The sequence below is a fragment of the Periplaneta americana genome, chromosome 1 (assembly GCF_040183065.1).
Source record: "Periplaneta americana isolate PAMFEO1 chromosome 1, P.americana_PAMFEO1_priV1, whole genome shotgun sequence".
Lineage (NCBI taxonomy): Eukaryota > Metazoa > Arthropoda > Insecta > Blattodea > Blattidae > Periplaneta > Periplaneta americana.
In genome coordinates, this window is record NC_091117.1 from 46,903,193 (window position 1) to 46,917,095 (window position 13,903).

The window sequence follows — 13,903 nt, forward strand, 5'->3', positions numbered from 1 at the left end:
TGAAAGTCAGTGACGATTCCTCCATGAAGGATATGGGGATGATCCTACAGTTTAATTTCGTGCCTCTGAGAATAGAAAACATTTTAATTACAGATTTTATTTTTAATACGTCCCGTCGTAATACTTTTCTTCAAACGTCCACTTTCTGTCGTGAGTTGTCGCCACTACACATCTCAGACCTTAGGAATACTTTCCGAGGAACCATCCAAATATCTTACAGCAAACGGTTTTTTCTAGCAGTGAAGTTACGGACAGGGATGAGTGCGGAGGGCGGGATACGGCTTGACTTAAACCTTGCTTGAGGATATGACCGTATATCCTAATACTACTACCCTTCCATAGGTCCCTATCCTATGCAAGATTAATTCACTCTCTATCATCATATCCCATCTCCCTCAAATCCATTTTAATATTATCCTCCCATCTATGTCTCTGCCTCCCCAAAGATCTTTTTTCCTCCGGCCTCCCAACTAACACTCTATATGCATTTCTGGATTCGCACATACGTGCTACATGCCCTGCCCATCTCAAACGTCTGGATTTAATGTTCCTAATTATGTCAGGTGAAGAATACAATGCGTGAAGTTCTGCGTTGTGTAACTTTCTCCATTCCCCTGTAACTTCATCCCTCTTAGCCCCAAATATTTTCCTAAGAACCTTATTCTCTAACACCCTTAATCTCTGTTCCTCTCTCAAAGTAAGAGTCCAAATTTCACAACCATACAGAACAACCTGTAATATAACTGTTTTATAAATTCTAACTTTCAGATTTTTTGACAGCAGACTAGATGACAAAAGCTTCTCAACCTGTCAGAGACTACAATACGAATTTTCAAGTATCCTTGTAGTCTCCTTAAATGCAGTTCATTGGTCATTTTAAAAGAATAGAATAAACGAAATAATAAATAATTTAAAATGATATGATATAAAAATAAAATGAATAAAAACCAAAATTACATAAAATAAATAAATAAAATAAGCTATAGACCTAATAAATACAAGAATTAACAGGACTTTCAGATGACAAAACAGCCGAAAGAATATCTGAAGTTGTATTTGATCATTTAGAAGAATTTAACTGTAGCAAGAAATTAATTGCGCGTGCTCTGTCTTGGTCATCAGTCGTCAATCTCATATCCTACAAACAAAAATATCACGAGTCGCCACTGCTGAAAGTTGGATATGAGAAGCTGGACTGAGATGTAAGCTGAGATGTAAGATATTGAAAGTTTGGTACGAAGAAGATGGAATGGATCATAACATTGAAAGTTTAATACGAAAAAGATGGAATGTAACATAACATATCTAAGGTTTATAGCAAACTTTACTGGGATTTAATGATCTCAAAAGTCAGCATGGCTTACATTTTGTCTGGCGCAGGCTTATTGATGATCGTTATTTAATGTTAAAATTCTATCCATGCTAAACGCGGAAACTAACTAGCTACTTATGTACTAAAATGGAAGACTTGCATGTAACGAACACGATATGCAGTGGAATAATTATGGTCCTGTAAGTATCTTATTTTTTGAAGTCCGTAAATTAGCATTTAGAGTTCTTTGTTGCATAGTAATATACTTACTCAAATTTTTGTAATACTTGTACAATCTGAGAAAGTCATCTGTGACTCTTGAAAATACACGTAAAATTTCCTTATGTATTTGATAAATGTCTTCCTTTTTCGACAAACGTAAGCCTACCCAGAAAATGTCTATATATCGAAAGATTTTAATTGCGGGCAATACTGCTGATCTGCACTAGCTTCTAAGCTTTCATGAACATTTGTTACCTTGACTATTACACTTTTACTACGTCACACTACTTTTGACTGATAAAACGGTACGAAATGACGTCTTTCAACCAGTCATGGCTGCTTATTGCACAATTTTATCGCGTCCTTAGCATTTGTTTAATTTTATCGCGTCCCTAGCATTTGTTTAATTTTATCGCGTCCCTAGCATTTGTTTAATTTTATCGCGTCCCTAGCATTTGTTTATTTTTATCACTACCCTAGCATTTGTTTCTTTGTTTGCCAACATTTCAAACTGCATTCATCTGGACGTAAAAAAAAAAAAAAAAAATTACAAACCACTCCAGTCGATGCACAGCACTTTCAAATCTGACTCGCATTGGCATTCAAGAACAAGAATTAATAAAGATCACTGGTCATAGCTATACATCTTCTCTCAATCCCTAATTACAAATAAATGAAGAGCACCATTCGGAAATCCTGAATAAGTTGAGGGATACACCATGTACATCAACGAGTTCACTTCTTTTACGCACACGTCCAATATAACATCAACTGAACCACCAACCACTAAAACATCCAAATTTGAAAATTGTACTTTCAATAATTATTGTTTTTTTATTATTCATGTTTATTTTTTATTTCATCATCGTTAATTAAAACGTTTCTTGTTTATTTCATCATCCCTAATTAAAACTTTTCTAACACTCGTTTATATTATTTAGGTTATGTTTGTTATAGCTTTTGCTATATGATATTATGGATAGTCACGTATCAGAGATTGTTTAATACTAAGATTTATTGAAAATCATCTGTCAAGTGACGTTGATTACTGGGATCCGGATGATTGAAGTGGAATGCAAATGTTTTAATAAAAATGAAACTGAATCAACAAAGCCTTCTTGACTAGTAACCGTCCACAGAGTTCAATGAAGATTCCATAGTTGGCACAACTGATAACGAGAAAACATCTAATCATAACACACTACCATAGACAAATAACACACTACTGTCATCTAGCGTAATGTTGAGATGGTACAATAATATATTTGAAGACAGGTGTATTTTCAAGTCAATATTTTATTGTATTGGAGTACTTTGTTACTTCTAATCTTTATATACTTCCTTCTAATCGTGTAATAGTCAATTAAATTCCACTCGAGTTTTGATTTTGTCTAGATAAATCAAAACCTCTAGTGAGATTACTGTTGAGAAAAACGGTTTCGGAAACTGTTACATGTTTAGATTATTCATATCTTTTCACATTTATACGGTTGTTTCTTCGTTCCACCAACCATTGCAACAAAGATGTACGTATAGGTTAACAGGCTTAAAATGTTATTTTCTGTTTGCTTATGTGTACTGTTGCTTCTTGCTGGCCCTCAGGTTGTGTACACAAACACAATAGATGTCAGATAGCAAACAGTGCCACTCAATTTACTGCGGTGGTTGTGTGCAGGCTCAATTAAGCCGGCAATTGTTTGTTTCTGATTTCTGAACCTAGCTGCCGTGATGATCAGGTTTAAAAACGTTATAAGTGGATAACAGATGTTTATACTAACGAATTGTTCAGAAGTTTGAGATTGATGTATATCAGTGACTATTACACTTTTACTACGTCACACTACTTTTGACCAATAAAACGGTACGAAAGGACGTCTTTCAACCAATCATGGCTGCTTATCGCACAATTTTATCGCGTCTCTAGCATTTGTTTAATTTTATCGCGTCCCTAGCATTTGTTTATTTTTATCACTACCCTAGCATTTGTTTCTTTGCCAATATATCAAACTGCACTGGTCTGGACGGCAAAAAACAGACAATTACAAACCACTCCAGTCGATGCACAGCAGTTTCAAATATGACTCGCATTGGCATTCAAGAACAAGAATTAATAAAGATCACTAGTCATAGCTATGCATCTTCCCTGAAACCCTATTTACAAATAAATGAAGAGCACCATTCGGAAATCCTGAATAAGTTAAAGGATACACCATGTACATCACCGAGTTCACTTCTTTTACGCACACGTCCAATATAACATCACTGAACCACCAACCACTACTTTCAATAATTGTTTCTTTTAAAATTATTCATGTTTATTTTTTATTTCATCATTGTTAATTAAAATGTTTCTTGTTTATTTCATCATCCCTAATTAAAACTTTTCTAACACTCGTTTATATTATTTAGGTTATGTTATAGCTTCTGCTATATGATATTATGAATAGTCACGTATCAGAAATTGTTTAATACCAAGATTTATTGAAAATCATCTGTCAAGTGACGTTGATTACTGGGATCGGGATAATTGAAGTGGAATGCAACTGTTTTAATAAAAATGAAACTGAATCAACAAAGCCTTCTTGACCAGTAACTGTCCACGGAGTTCAATGAAGATTCCATAATTGGCACAACTGATAAGAAAACAGCTATTCATAACACACTACTGCCATCTACTAGCGTAATATTTATAATGTTGAGATGGTACAAATTTGAAGACAGTTTTGTATTTTCGTAAATCAACTAATATTTTATTGTATTGGAGTACTTCGTTACTTCTAATCTTTATATGCTTTCTTCTAATCGTGTAGTAGTCAATTAAATCCCACTCGAGTTTTGATTTTCTCTAGATAAATCAAAACCTCTAGTGAGATTACTGTTGATAAAAACGAAGTTCTCTGGTGTACTTTGAAACTGCATACTTTGTTCTCTCTAAGATATTATAATGGATGGACGGGAACCAGGGTTGCCAGATGATTCCAGACCAATGTCGCCAACTATACACCTACAAGACGCCAAAAAGTAGCCAATTATCTCTTAAGTTGATAGTGATAGGAGTAATAAACTTAAAAAAACCTACAGTGTAATCACAGTCTAGTATATGTAGTCACGAAGCTCAACACGTAGTAAATATGCATCCATAGATAGTTGCTAACCACTAGGATCGCTAATATCGCCTCATTACAGACAATGCGAAATAGTACCGGCGCAGTCTGTTGTTCCTAGCACCCTCACAACTCAAGCTTCGTGACTGTATTATACTAGACTGTGGTGTAATTATGAACATACGGTAGCCATTCATATGCATTAATAAATTTTTAATAATTGTATTGTTAATATTATTTAATACAAAGATTCAGAATCATTAAGTGGCATTATTCAGCTATAATACTTGCATTTTGCTGTTTGTTTACAGGTATTACTCGTAGATACTTTACAAATTGCATCATTCGAATTTTTCTTAAAATCTGTAGCTTCTTGAAGCCAGCCTGAAAATACGTATTAATTTCCTGCATTAGGTGTGACTATAGTCTAATGGTGTATTTTTTTAAATGATAGTGATTTTGAATTATGACTAAATACCGGTACCGAATTTTGAGGCTTGAATATATAATTTTAATTAAATTACAATTATCTTTAACCCAGGGTCGCTTCTCCCACTCCTTGTATTTTCTGCACCTCTTATATTCCGGCATCTTCTACATAAACTTTATCACAGTTAAAGAACGCAATCAAGTAAAAGAATCAGCTAAAAGGTCTGGTAAATCGCTGATTTCCCGCTATTATTAATTAACGGCTTACTGCTCAACATTGTTTCTATTAATTATCAAAGTTTAGAAATAAGGCATAGAAATGGATTACATGTATTTTAAACTAAAAGTTTAATTGGTAATAAAATCCGCTTATTTAATCCAATAATATAATATATTTATAAGCATCAATTCCACTTAATTATGTCACTAAAGATATCGTTGTAAATCACAGATCCCCGTGTTATTGCCTGGGGAAGTTTTCTGCGCAACCTTGAACGTTAGTCTGCCATCTTTTGAAAATTAAGGGGAATAAAATAACTGACGAATATTTACGTTCTGAAGAATATTACGTACAAGGGATCACAGTCAGTCTTGTGAAAAAAAATGTTTTAATTAAATTATTTTTATAATTTTAACATGAAAGACGCCAGAAAAGTGGCCTGGTCGCCAAGTGGAAATTTTCGTCGCCACAAGGAACATAAAAGGCGCCAGAATGGTGACAAGTTGCCAGATGTGGGAACACTATTTGTTTCTGCTCATACAATAGAGTTTGATTTGAACAAGGAATCTCAGGAGCGTTCGTGCTCGCGAGCGGAGCTTCAGTTGATAAGTGTAGATGGAAAAGACTCATAAAAATATCATTTTTTGTCCTTTAGTTTCACTTTCCTATACTTATATTTCAGAGTGAAGTAATAATAATAAATATTACATTGATAGTAATAAACGGTAAATAAAAATATTACATTTATTTCCACATAGATATTCAAAATGCTGTTTGTCCTATTTTCCCAGTCAAAACGCAGTTTGTCCATTACATTTCCCGCTACAATTTCCACATTTACAAAATGCGATTTTTCTCATTTTGGCTATAGATTAAATTATTTTTTTCTCCAATTTTTAGTGAAAACAATTTCAGATTAGCTCTGATACTTTAGACGCAGCAGTTCTTTGTGTTTTTCTCGAAAAGAAAATATGTACCAGAATTACGTTTTGAAAGACCACGCCATCTTTTTACCTGACTTTGGATCCATAGATCTTACCTCTAAGTGTATGAATTATTGCTTTCGTATTGCGTATTATATTACATCTTTTCAGTCATTGATTTTTCCTTTCCTTCAGCATGTTCCCTATATTTACGACTTCTTTTTCTCCATCTTTCAGATGCGACTTGTGAGGAGATGAAGCCCATAGAGTTCGGATATGACATCATAACTACTTGCAGTCTGGAAATAGAAACCGAAGACTTTGAGGATTGTGACGGTATAAGGTAAGCCTGCAAACGCTTTATTGAATAAAGGGAAGGACCGTGTGATAGGAGCACTGGAGAGACTTGCGTGGGCGGATCAATGACGCTGTCTCCGTCTCTGAATATTTAAAATTCCACATCCTATCTCCATCGCGTTGTGTTTCTAGCTCAACACCTAGCGGAGCCGGGTTCGGTTTCCAGCAAAACAGCGATAGATTTTCTCCTTTTTATAGGAGAAACTGAGTGTGCGTCTTACAAGGGAAGGGTTTCGGCTCGAACAGGAATTTCGTATCCAAAATTTGTATACGGGCCCATCTTTACATCTCTGTAAAGCTCCCAAAAGCATTCGTTTGTATAATGTGTTGTTTGTCTGTTAGAGCACTGGACAAGTTGAGGACTGGAGAGAGCACTGCACAAGTTAAGAGGATGGGACACTTTACGCGTAACCCTAGCCTAGCGTAGAAGCTAGTGCGAGTGGTAAAGTGTCTAGAGCCCATTTAAGAACATTTCTCTCCAACGTTCTATCCGAAAATATTGCAGCTAATCTAAAATGTATACTGTTGTGTGAGCCATTGAATGCGCACAAGAACACGACCTTAATAAATGAATCATTCCAAGACTAGGACATGGAATGTATGATCATGCCACCTAAAAAAACTAAATATATCCAGCCTCTGAATATCTATTTCCTTAGACAATATTATGCTCGGAGGATAACAGATTGCATAAGAACTCTTGCTGAGAATCCAGAACTTAACTTGGGAAATCGAGTGTTTGTAATGAAAATGCACTCTGTTATTCATAACCAGTTGTCTGCTCCAGTGTACCGCCCTATGCTTCAATATTCCTGGCAGCTTGTTACGTGAATCCTGAACAAGTCTCGGGCTTCAAAAATGTAATTCAGGTGGCATTTGATTCTTCAGCACTGGAGTGTGGTTCAGAAGATTGTTCAGGTGTTGCTTCTGCGTGTTGTGCTTATTTCTCTGCTCCATGCTGTTTCATGCATTTTATGGAGAATCCTCATGTACATTTTTAAAGAAGTGTATTGACTAATACCAACCAAACGGAGAGTTACACAAATGAATGCTTTTACGGTCTTCATCACCATTGCGAGGTAAGTCTCTGTACAAATTTTTAACCAAAAATTCCTGTTCTAGCCGAAACCCTTCCCTTGTTAGTGTTGTTATAAGGACCATCATTTTTAGTTGAATATTTAACGATGCTGTGTGAACTAGGTTATTTAGCGTCAATGGAGTGATCATTTCGAAATGGTATTTGATGATTTGACGCCGAATATTCGCCGTGAATTACCAGAATTTTTGGGTACTTGGAGAACTCCCTATTGTACACTGCGTAGCATAAGTCTCTCCGCAGCAAGGGCGATGCGCTAGCACGCTCAGTTATACGTTGGCAACGAATTCCGCTTACAAGCATAACGTCCACACTCAGCTATACATACATAGAATGCTATTCAGCTACTACCTGCTCTAGGTCAAGGTCGCACCGCTGCTCCCTCGCCTTATCTTAAAGCTGCCAACTTAAGCGTTCTTACGCGCCTCTGAGTTCACTGCGGAGAGACTATCGCCACGCAGTATCTTTCTGCAATTTCATTTGATTTTTTGACGGATTACTAGGCCACAGCGTTGTTAATTTACTTATTCCTCCAACCCTGTAATTTTAAAATGAATGTTTGTTTATTATCATAGTTTCAGATCAAATGTATCGGATGGGCTGCCAAAATTACTTTTTGCAATTAACCTTCGCAACTTAGCTGCTCTAAAATTTCATGCTACTTATCTGGAGTCATTTTTTACCCCAGGAATATTTGTTAATAATTAGGATATTTTATAGCTTATGCAAATTGAAAGTTTTTATTTCATCTAGATTTACTCACTATGTTTAAACAATGCATGAATTAATTAGTTTAATGGCAGACTATTTATTCAGTATCTGTATTTTTATTTGTTCAATTATCAGAGAACACATTCACTTTCCTTGAAATAAAACACAAAAAGGGAATTGGTATTGCATCAAGTGGTAATTATTATGTTCATATAAGTAATTACGAGTTTTAGTCTCATCACCTGCTGCAGTAAAAAGAACAAGAAGCCAGTTTTACAAGTACAAATAATTACTCTTGAACCTACAATATTTTACTCATAGCCTACATGGCAGTTAATGCTGTATTTATTTCATTTGTTCATTTTTTAAAGTACATGTTTACTTCGCTTGAAACAAAACACTATCACTTCAAAATAATTCTAACTAGAAAATGAAGACGTTCGCTATAGCTAGGGCCATCCACGAATCCAAGTAATAAACATGAAAAAATAATAAGTATATAATTCATTCATTCATTTTGTGTTCTACCCAAGAGCAGGTTTTTCACTGCAAACCCAGCATTCTCCAATCCTTCCTATTTTCTATCTTCCTCTTTATCTCCTTATATGATCCATATATGAGACGTGTTTAGCAAAAACGTCAGTTGTCCAAAATCATATTTTTGTGGGAATTTTGAAAAACTTCACAGCATCAACAATATTAGTCTGTTGGCATTTCACGCTGGTAATTTGTATGAACACACTTCTTAGTGATTGGATTATCTGGAGTATGTTATTTACACATGACGCATAATATTTGGATAATTAGAGCAAAAAAAATCCTTTGGACAAATGACATTTTTGCTTGAAAAGTTCCACATTCACAATGCAGAATGCAAAATTCCACTTAACACACTAGCGCATGCAGCAGTATTCAATGTTATCGTCTGCCATCAGGCACAGAACATATTGCAGCCTATATTGATTGTTACAGGAACCAAGTCCTTCAGCTTCAGGAGAGTCTTGTAACAGGAGACGTCGTCAGTCGAGGGGGCGCCATCTGGAAGACTGGGTTGAACGCCAGTGCTTCGGGAGAAGTAGTTCCAATACTGAGGTGAGTTATTCTATCTGTAACACAGTTCCTCTTTTGACCAATAATGCCAATGTAGCTTTTTCTTTCCTACTTCTAGGTTTTTTTTTTCATTTCCTTGGAAGGAGAGAAAATATTATATTTGTCAAAATTATCAGTAATTTAAAATTTGTACAGACGTGGACAAATTATTAGACTGAAACATTTTTCTTGAAAACATAATATAATTCGTCATGTAAACTATCAGTATAATTCACAGAGTCTCTATTGTTGTAAATATGATTGTTTACATCTTCTGGTATATTTTTCCAATGGTTAAGTATATTTTTTCTGGCTATGTTGGTACTACTGGTGTTTTAATTATATACTACAGAATATATTCTCCCATGGCCTGCAAGAAGACCGGACATGAACGAAATTGAAAGTCTGTGATCTATACTGAAGAAAAAAGTGAGCAAAAAGAGGCTTACAACAAAACATGAACTCATTTAAGCTTTGTTGAAACAGAGCTTCCGGGCTAAGATGCCGTGGTCTACTGGTGCTGACGTTACCAGATGTTTCGTCTACTTCTACGGCAGACATCTTCAGTGGTTAGGTATCCTCGGTCGAAGTCTTCTGCTCGGGATACCTGTAGCAACTGATGACCTGACTCGAAAAATCGAAAAATCGAAAAATCGAAGGAGAATTGGGAGGAAAATTTAAAAGGTACGCAAAACGCGTCCTTGCAAGGGGTTGGGGGCTGTACAAAATTAAATATGTGAGCTCCAAGCCTGTTGGCCACTAGTCTCACTCCGGGTTACGCTGCTCCCCTGAAGGAGCTCTAGAAAATTTTGAAGGGGAAGCCGAAATTGGACGTAACCTCTTAGGTACCACATACGCGAGGGGGGCTGAGACTGATCAATTGATCACGGAACGGGGCGAGGAGGAGTTGGCTGGTGTGTGCCGTTAGGATGGCAAGACGCCGTCATCTGTTGTTCGATGACAAAGCAGGTGAAGGCCGTCGGAAGAAGCGCCGTGAAATCTAAACTGCAATTTGAGAGGTCCCTGTCCTTTCAATTTGCGACTTATTGAGTGACCTCGTATGTTTAATATACTATTAATATTATCTGAAATAGGGCATACATAATTTATAAGAAAGGTGGAATATATATGGGGAAGGGCATATAGGTCCGTGGCCCATTTCTTATAGGGCTCATCCCCACATTTGTCTTACGCCTGAGGAAAACCACGGAATACCTTAGGCAGGATGAGTTGTCTCATATTAGAGACTAGCCAATTTGGCTATTATGTTGGAGGTCATGAGCCTTGTTGATTTGTCTCAATTTCGAGACCAGCCATTTGGCTATATGATGGCTCAATTGCGAAGAGGGGGGAGAGATGTGATTGTTAATTAGGGGGATTCATGGGGATATGAGTGCAGGTCCGTGGCCCATTTGACTGGTTGCTCGTCCTTATTTATAGCGCCGAGACTTGGTGTTCCGTTGTCGCGGCGGTCCGCGCCCGTCAGATCGTGACCTTGGACTGGCCGTGGCGTTGATTGGTCGCGGCGGCTCGCACCTGCTCGGTCCCGGTGGCCTTGGGCTGGTCGTGGCGCACAGTTGTTGCGGCGGTCCGCGCTCGCTAGAATGCGGTGGCCTTGGGCTGGTTGTTGTGTTCCAATATCGTGGCGGACAGCACTCGCAGGATTTCGGTTTCCATCCGTCGTACCGTCGCTGTGCACAGGTTTTGTACGAGTCCGTTTCAGGACAGGATGCCAGCAGTTGTTAAGTTTCAGACCCTCTTCTTTACGGTTGAAATTGTTTGGATGTTTATGGATTTCAATCGCTTCCCTGAATAGGCGGGGGAAGTAATTGGACGTGTTGCTGAGGATGTCTGTTTCTCGGAACTGTATGTCGTGCCTCCCATCCTGAAACGCATGTTCCGCCACTGCAGATTTATCCAGCTGTCCCAATCTGCAGTTCCGTTCGTGTTCCACTAGTCTAGTTTTGACGCTACGTTGTGTAGTGCCTATGTATACGGCACCGCAGGAGCACGGAATCCTGTATACACCTGCGGCAACCAACTTGTCTCTCTTGTCCTTTACCGATCTCAGCATGTTACGGACTTGTTGGGTCGGCAGGAAAACCGTGTCTACATCGTGCCGTTTTAATATCTTGCCGATCCGGTCCGTGACATTCTGATGATACGGGAGGAAGACCGTGCCCTTCTTCTTCTGCTGGACTAGAGTGTGGCTTTGGGATGGCCCGTTCAGATCTCTCCTGGGATGCATGGCCCTCCTAATCTCCGGAGCTGAGTACCCGTTACTGCTTAGCGCAGCTCTTAAGTGAGCCATTTCTTGTCGGAGATGTTGTGGTTCTGAGATTTTCTGCGCTCGCTCAATCAGAGTCTTCATCATGGCTCGTTTTTGACCAGGATGATGGTTTGAGCTCTTGTGTAGGTATCTATCGGTGTGGGTGGGTTTCCGATAGACGCTGTGTCCTAGGGTACCGTCCGGTTTCCTGTGGACCAACACATCCAGGAACGGTAACCTTCCGTCTGATTCTAATTCCATCGTAAACTGGATCTGTTTGTGGACCCCATTTAGATGGTTGAGAAAATCCCTTAGTGCTGGTTCTCCATGTCTCCACACCACAAATGTGTCGTCCACGTATCTGAACCAGCATTCAGGTCTTCGTGTCGTGGCGTTGAGTGTAGTATCTTCAAAGGACTCCATGTAGAAGTTGGCAACCATCGGGCTAAGAGGGCTGCCCATGGCTACTCCGTCTGTCTGTTCATAGAAGTCCCCATTCCATTGAAAATACGTAGTAGTGAGCACCAGTTGGAATAGCGCTACAATGTCCTCTGGGAAGATGTTCTTCAATAGTTCTATGGTTTCTATAATTGGGACTCTGGTAAACAGAGACACCACATCAAAGCTGACCATAATGTCACCAGGTCGGGTTTTCAGCGTTTGAATCTTCTCAATGAAGTGGCTGGAATCTCTAATGTATGAGGATGTCTTGCCTACTAAGGGTTTCAGTAGATTGCTCAGGTATTTGGCTAATGCGTACGTTGGTGACCCGATAGCATTGACAATCGGCCTGAGCGGCACATCCTGTTTGTGTATCTTAGGTAGTCCATACAGTCTCGGCGGTAGTGCTTCCGACTTCTTAATCGTACGTTGTATTTCTGTTGGAATCGACGAATTCTTGATTAGAAGGTTGGTCTTCCTTAAGATGACTGAGGTTGGGTCCCGCGCCAGTTTTTTGTATGTAACTGGATCTAACAAGTCTCTTACTTTCTGCATATAATCCTCCGTGTTCAGGACTACCGTTGCATTTCCTTTGTCCGCAGCAAGGATTACGATGTTGTCTTTCTCGTTCAAGGTCTTTATAGCTTTCCTTTCTTCCCCGGACAGGTTGCTTTTCGGTGGTGCTACGTGTTGTAGTACCCTTGCCGTCTCACGTCGGATCTCTTCTGTAGCGTCAGAGCTCAGGTTTCTGATTCCCGACTCTATGTTCGCAATGATGTCTTCAATTGGAACCATCCGTGGCGTTACCGCATAATTCCCTCCCTTCGCCAGGACTGTGATTTCCTCCGGTGAAAGCGTTTCGTCTGATAGGTTCACTACCGTGCGTCTGGTGTCCGTGGTATCTTTACCCGCCTTGGTTGTAGTGAGGTTGTTGTATTTCTTCTTCAGACGCTCGGAGACTCTATGCAGATTGGACTCCATTGTAGCATAAGTCATTCTGTCTATAACGACCCAGTCTTCTATTTTCAGGCTGTTACTCAGACGCGGTAACGCCACGGATGGTTCCAATTGAAGACATCATTGCGAACATAGAGTCGGGAATCAGAAACCTGAGCTCTGACGCTACAGAAGAGATCCGACGTGAGACGGCAAGGGTACTACAACACGTAGCACCACCGAAAAGCAACCTGTCCGGGGAAGAAAGGAAAGCTATAAAGACCTTGAACGAGAAAGACAACATCGTAATCCTTGCTGCGGACAAAGGAAATGCAACGGTAGTCCTGAACACGGAGGATTATATGCAGAAAGTAAGAGACTTGTTAGATCCAGTTACATACAAAAAACTGGCGCGGGACCCAACCTCAGTCATCTTAAGGAAGACCAACCTTCTAATCAAGAATTCGTCGATTCCAACAGAAATACAACGTACGATTAAGAAGTCGGAAGCACTACCGCCGAGACTGTATGGACTACCTAAGATACACAAACAGGATGTGCCGCTCAGGCCGATTGTCAATGCTATCGGGTCACCAACGTACGCATTAGCCAAATACCTGAGCAATCTACTGAAACCCTTAGTAGGCAAGACATCCTCATACATCAGAGATTCCAGCCACTTCATTGAGAAGATTCAAACGCTGAAAACCCGACCTGGTGACATTATGGTCAGCTTTGATGTGGTGTCTCTGTTTACCAGAGTCCCAATTATAGAAACCATAGAACTATTGAAG

General features: G+C 38.9%; 1 protein-coding gene across 1 annotated transcript in view; it reads left to right on the forward strand.

The window, feature by feature from the left end:
- The first annotated feature begins 6,451 nt into the window (after window positions 1–6,451).
- LOC138695093 (uncharacterized) overlaps window positions 6,452–13,903 on the forward strand; it is a 72,408-nt gene continuing 64,956 nt past the window's right edge. The window contains exons 1-2 of the mRNA XM_069819484.1: window positions 6,452–6,553; window positions 9,347–9,466. Of these exons, the coding sequence (XP_069675585.1) occupies window positions 6,465–6,553; window positions 9,347–9,466 (209 nt within the window). The 5' untranslated portion in view covers window positions 6,452–6,464. The remainder of the gene's footprint in view (window positions 6,554–9,346; window positions 9,467–13,903) is intronic.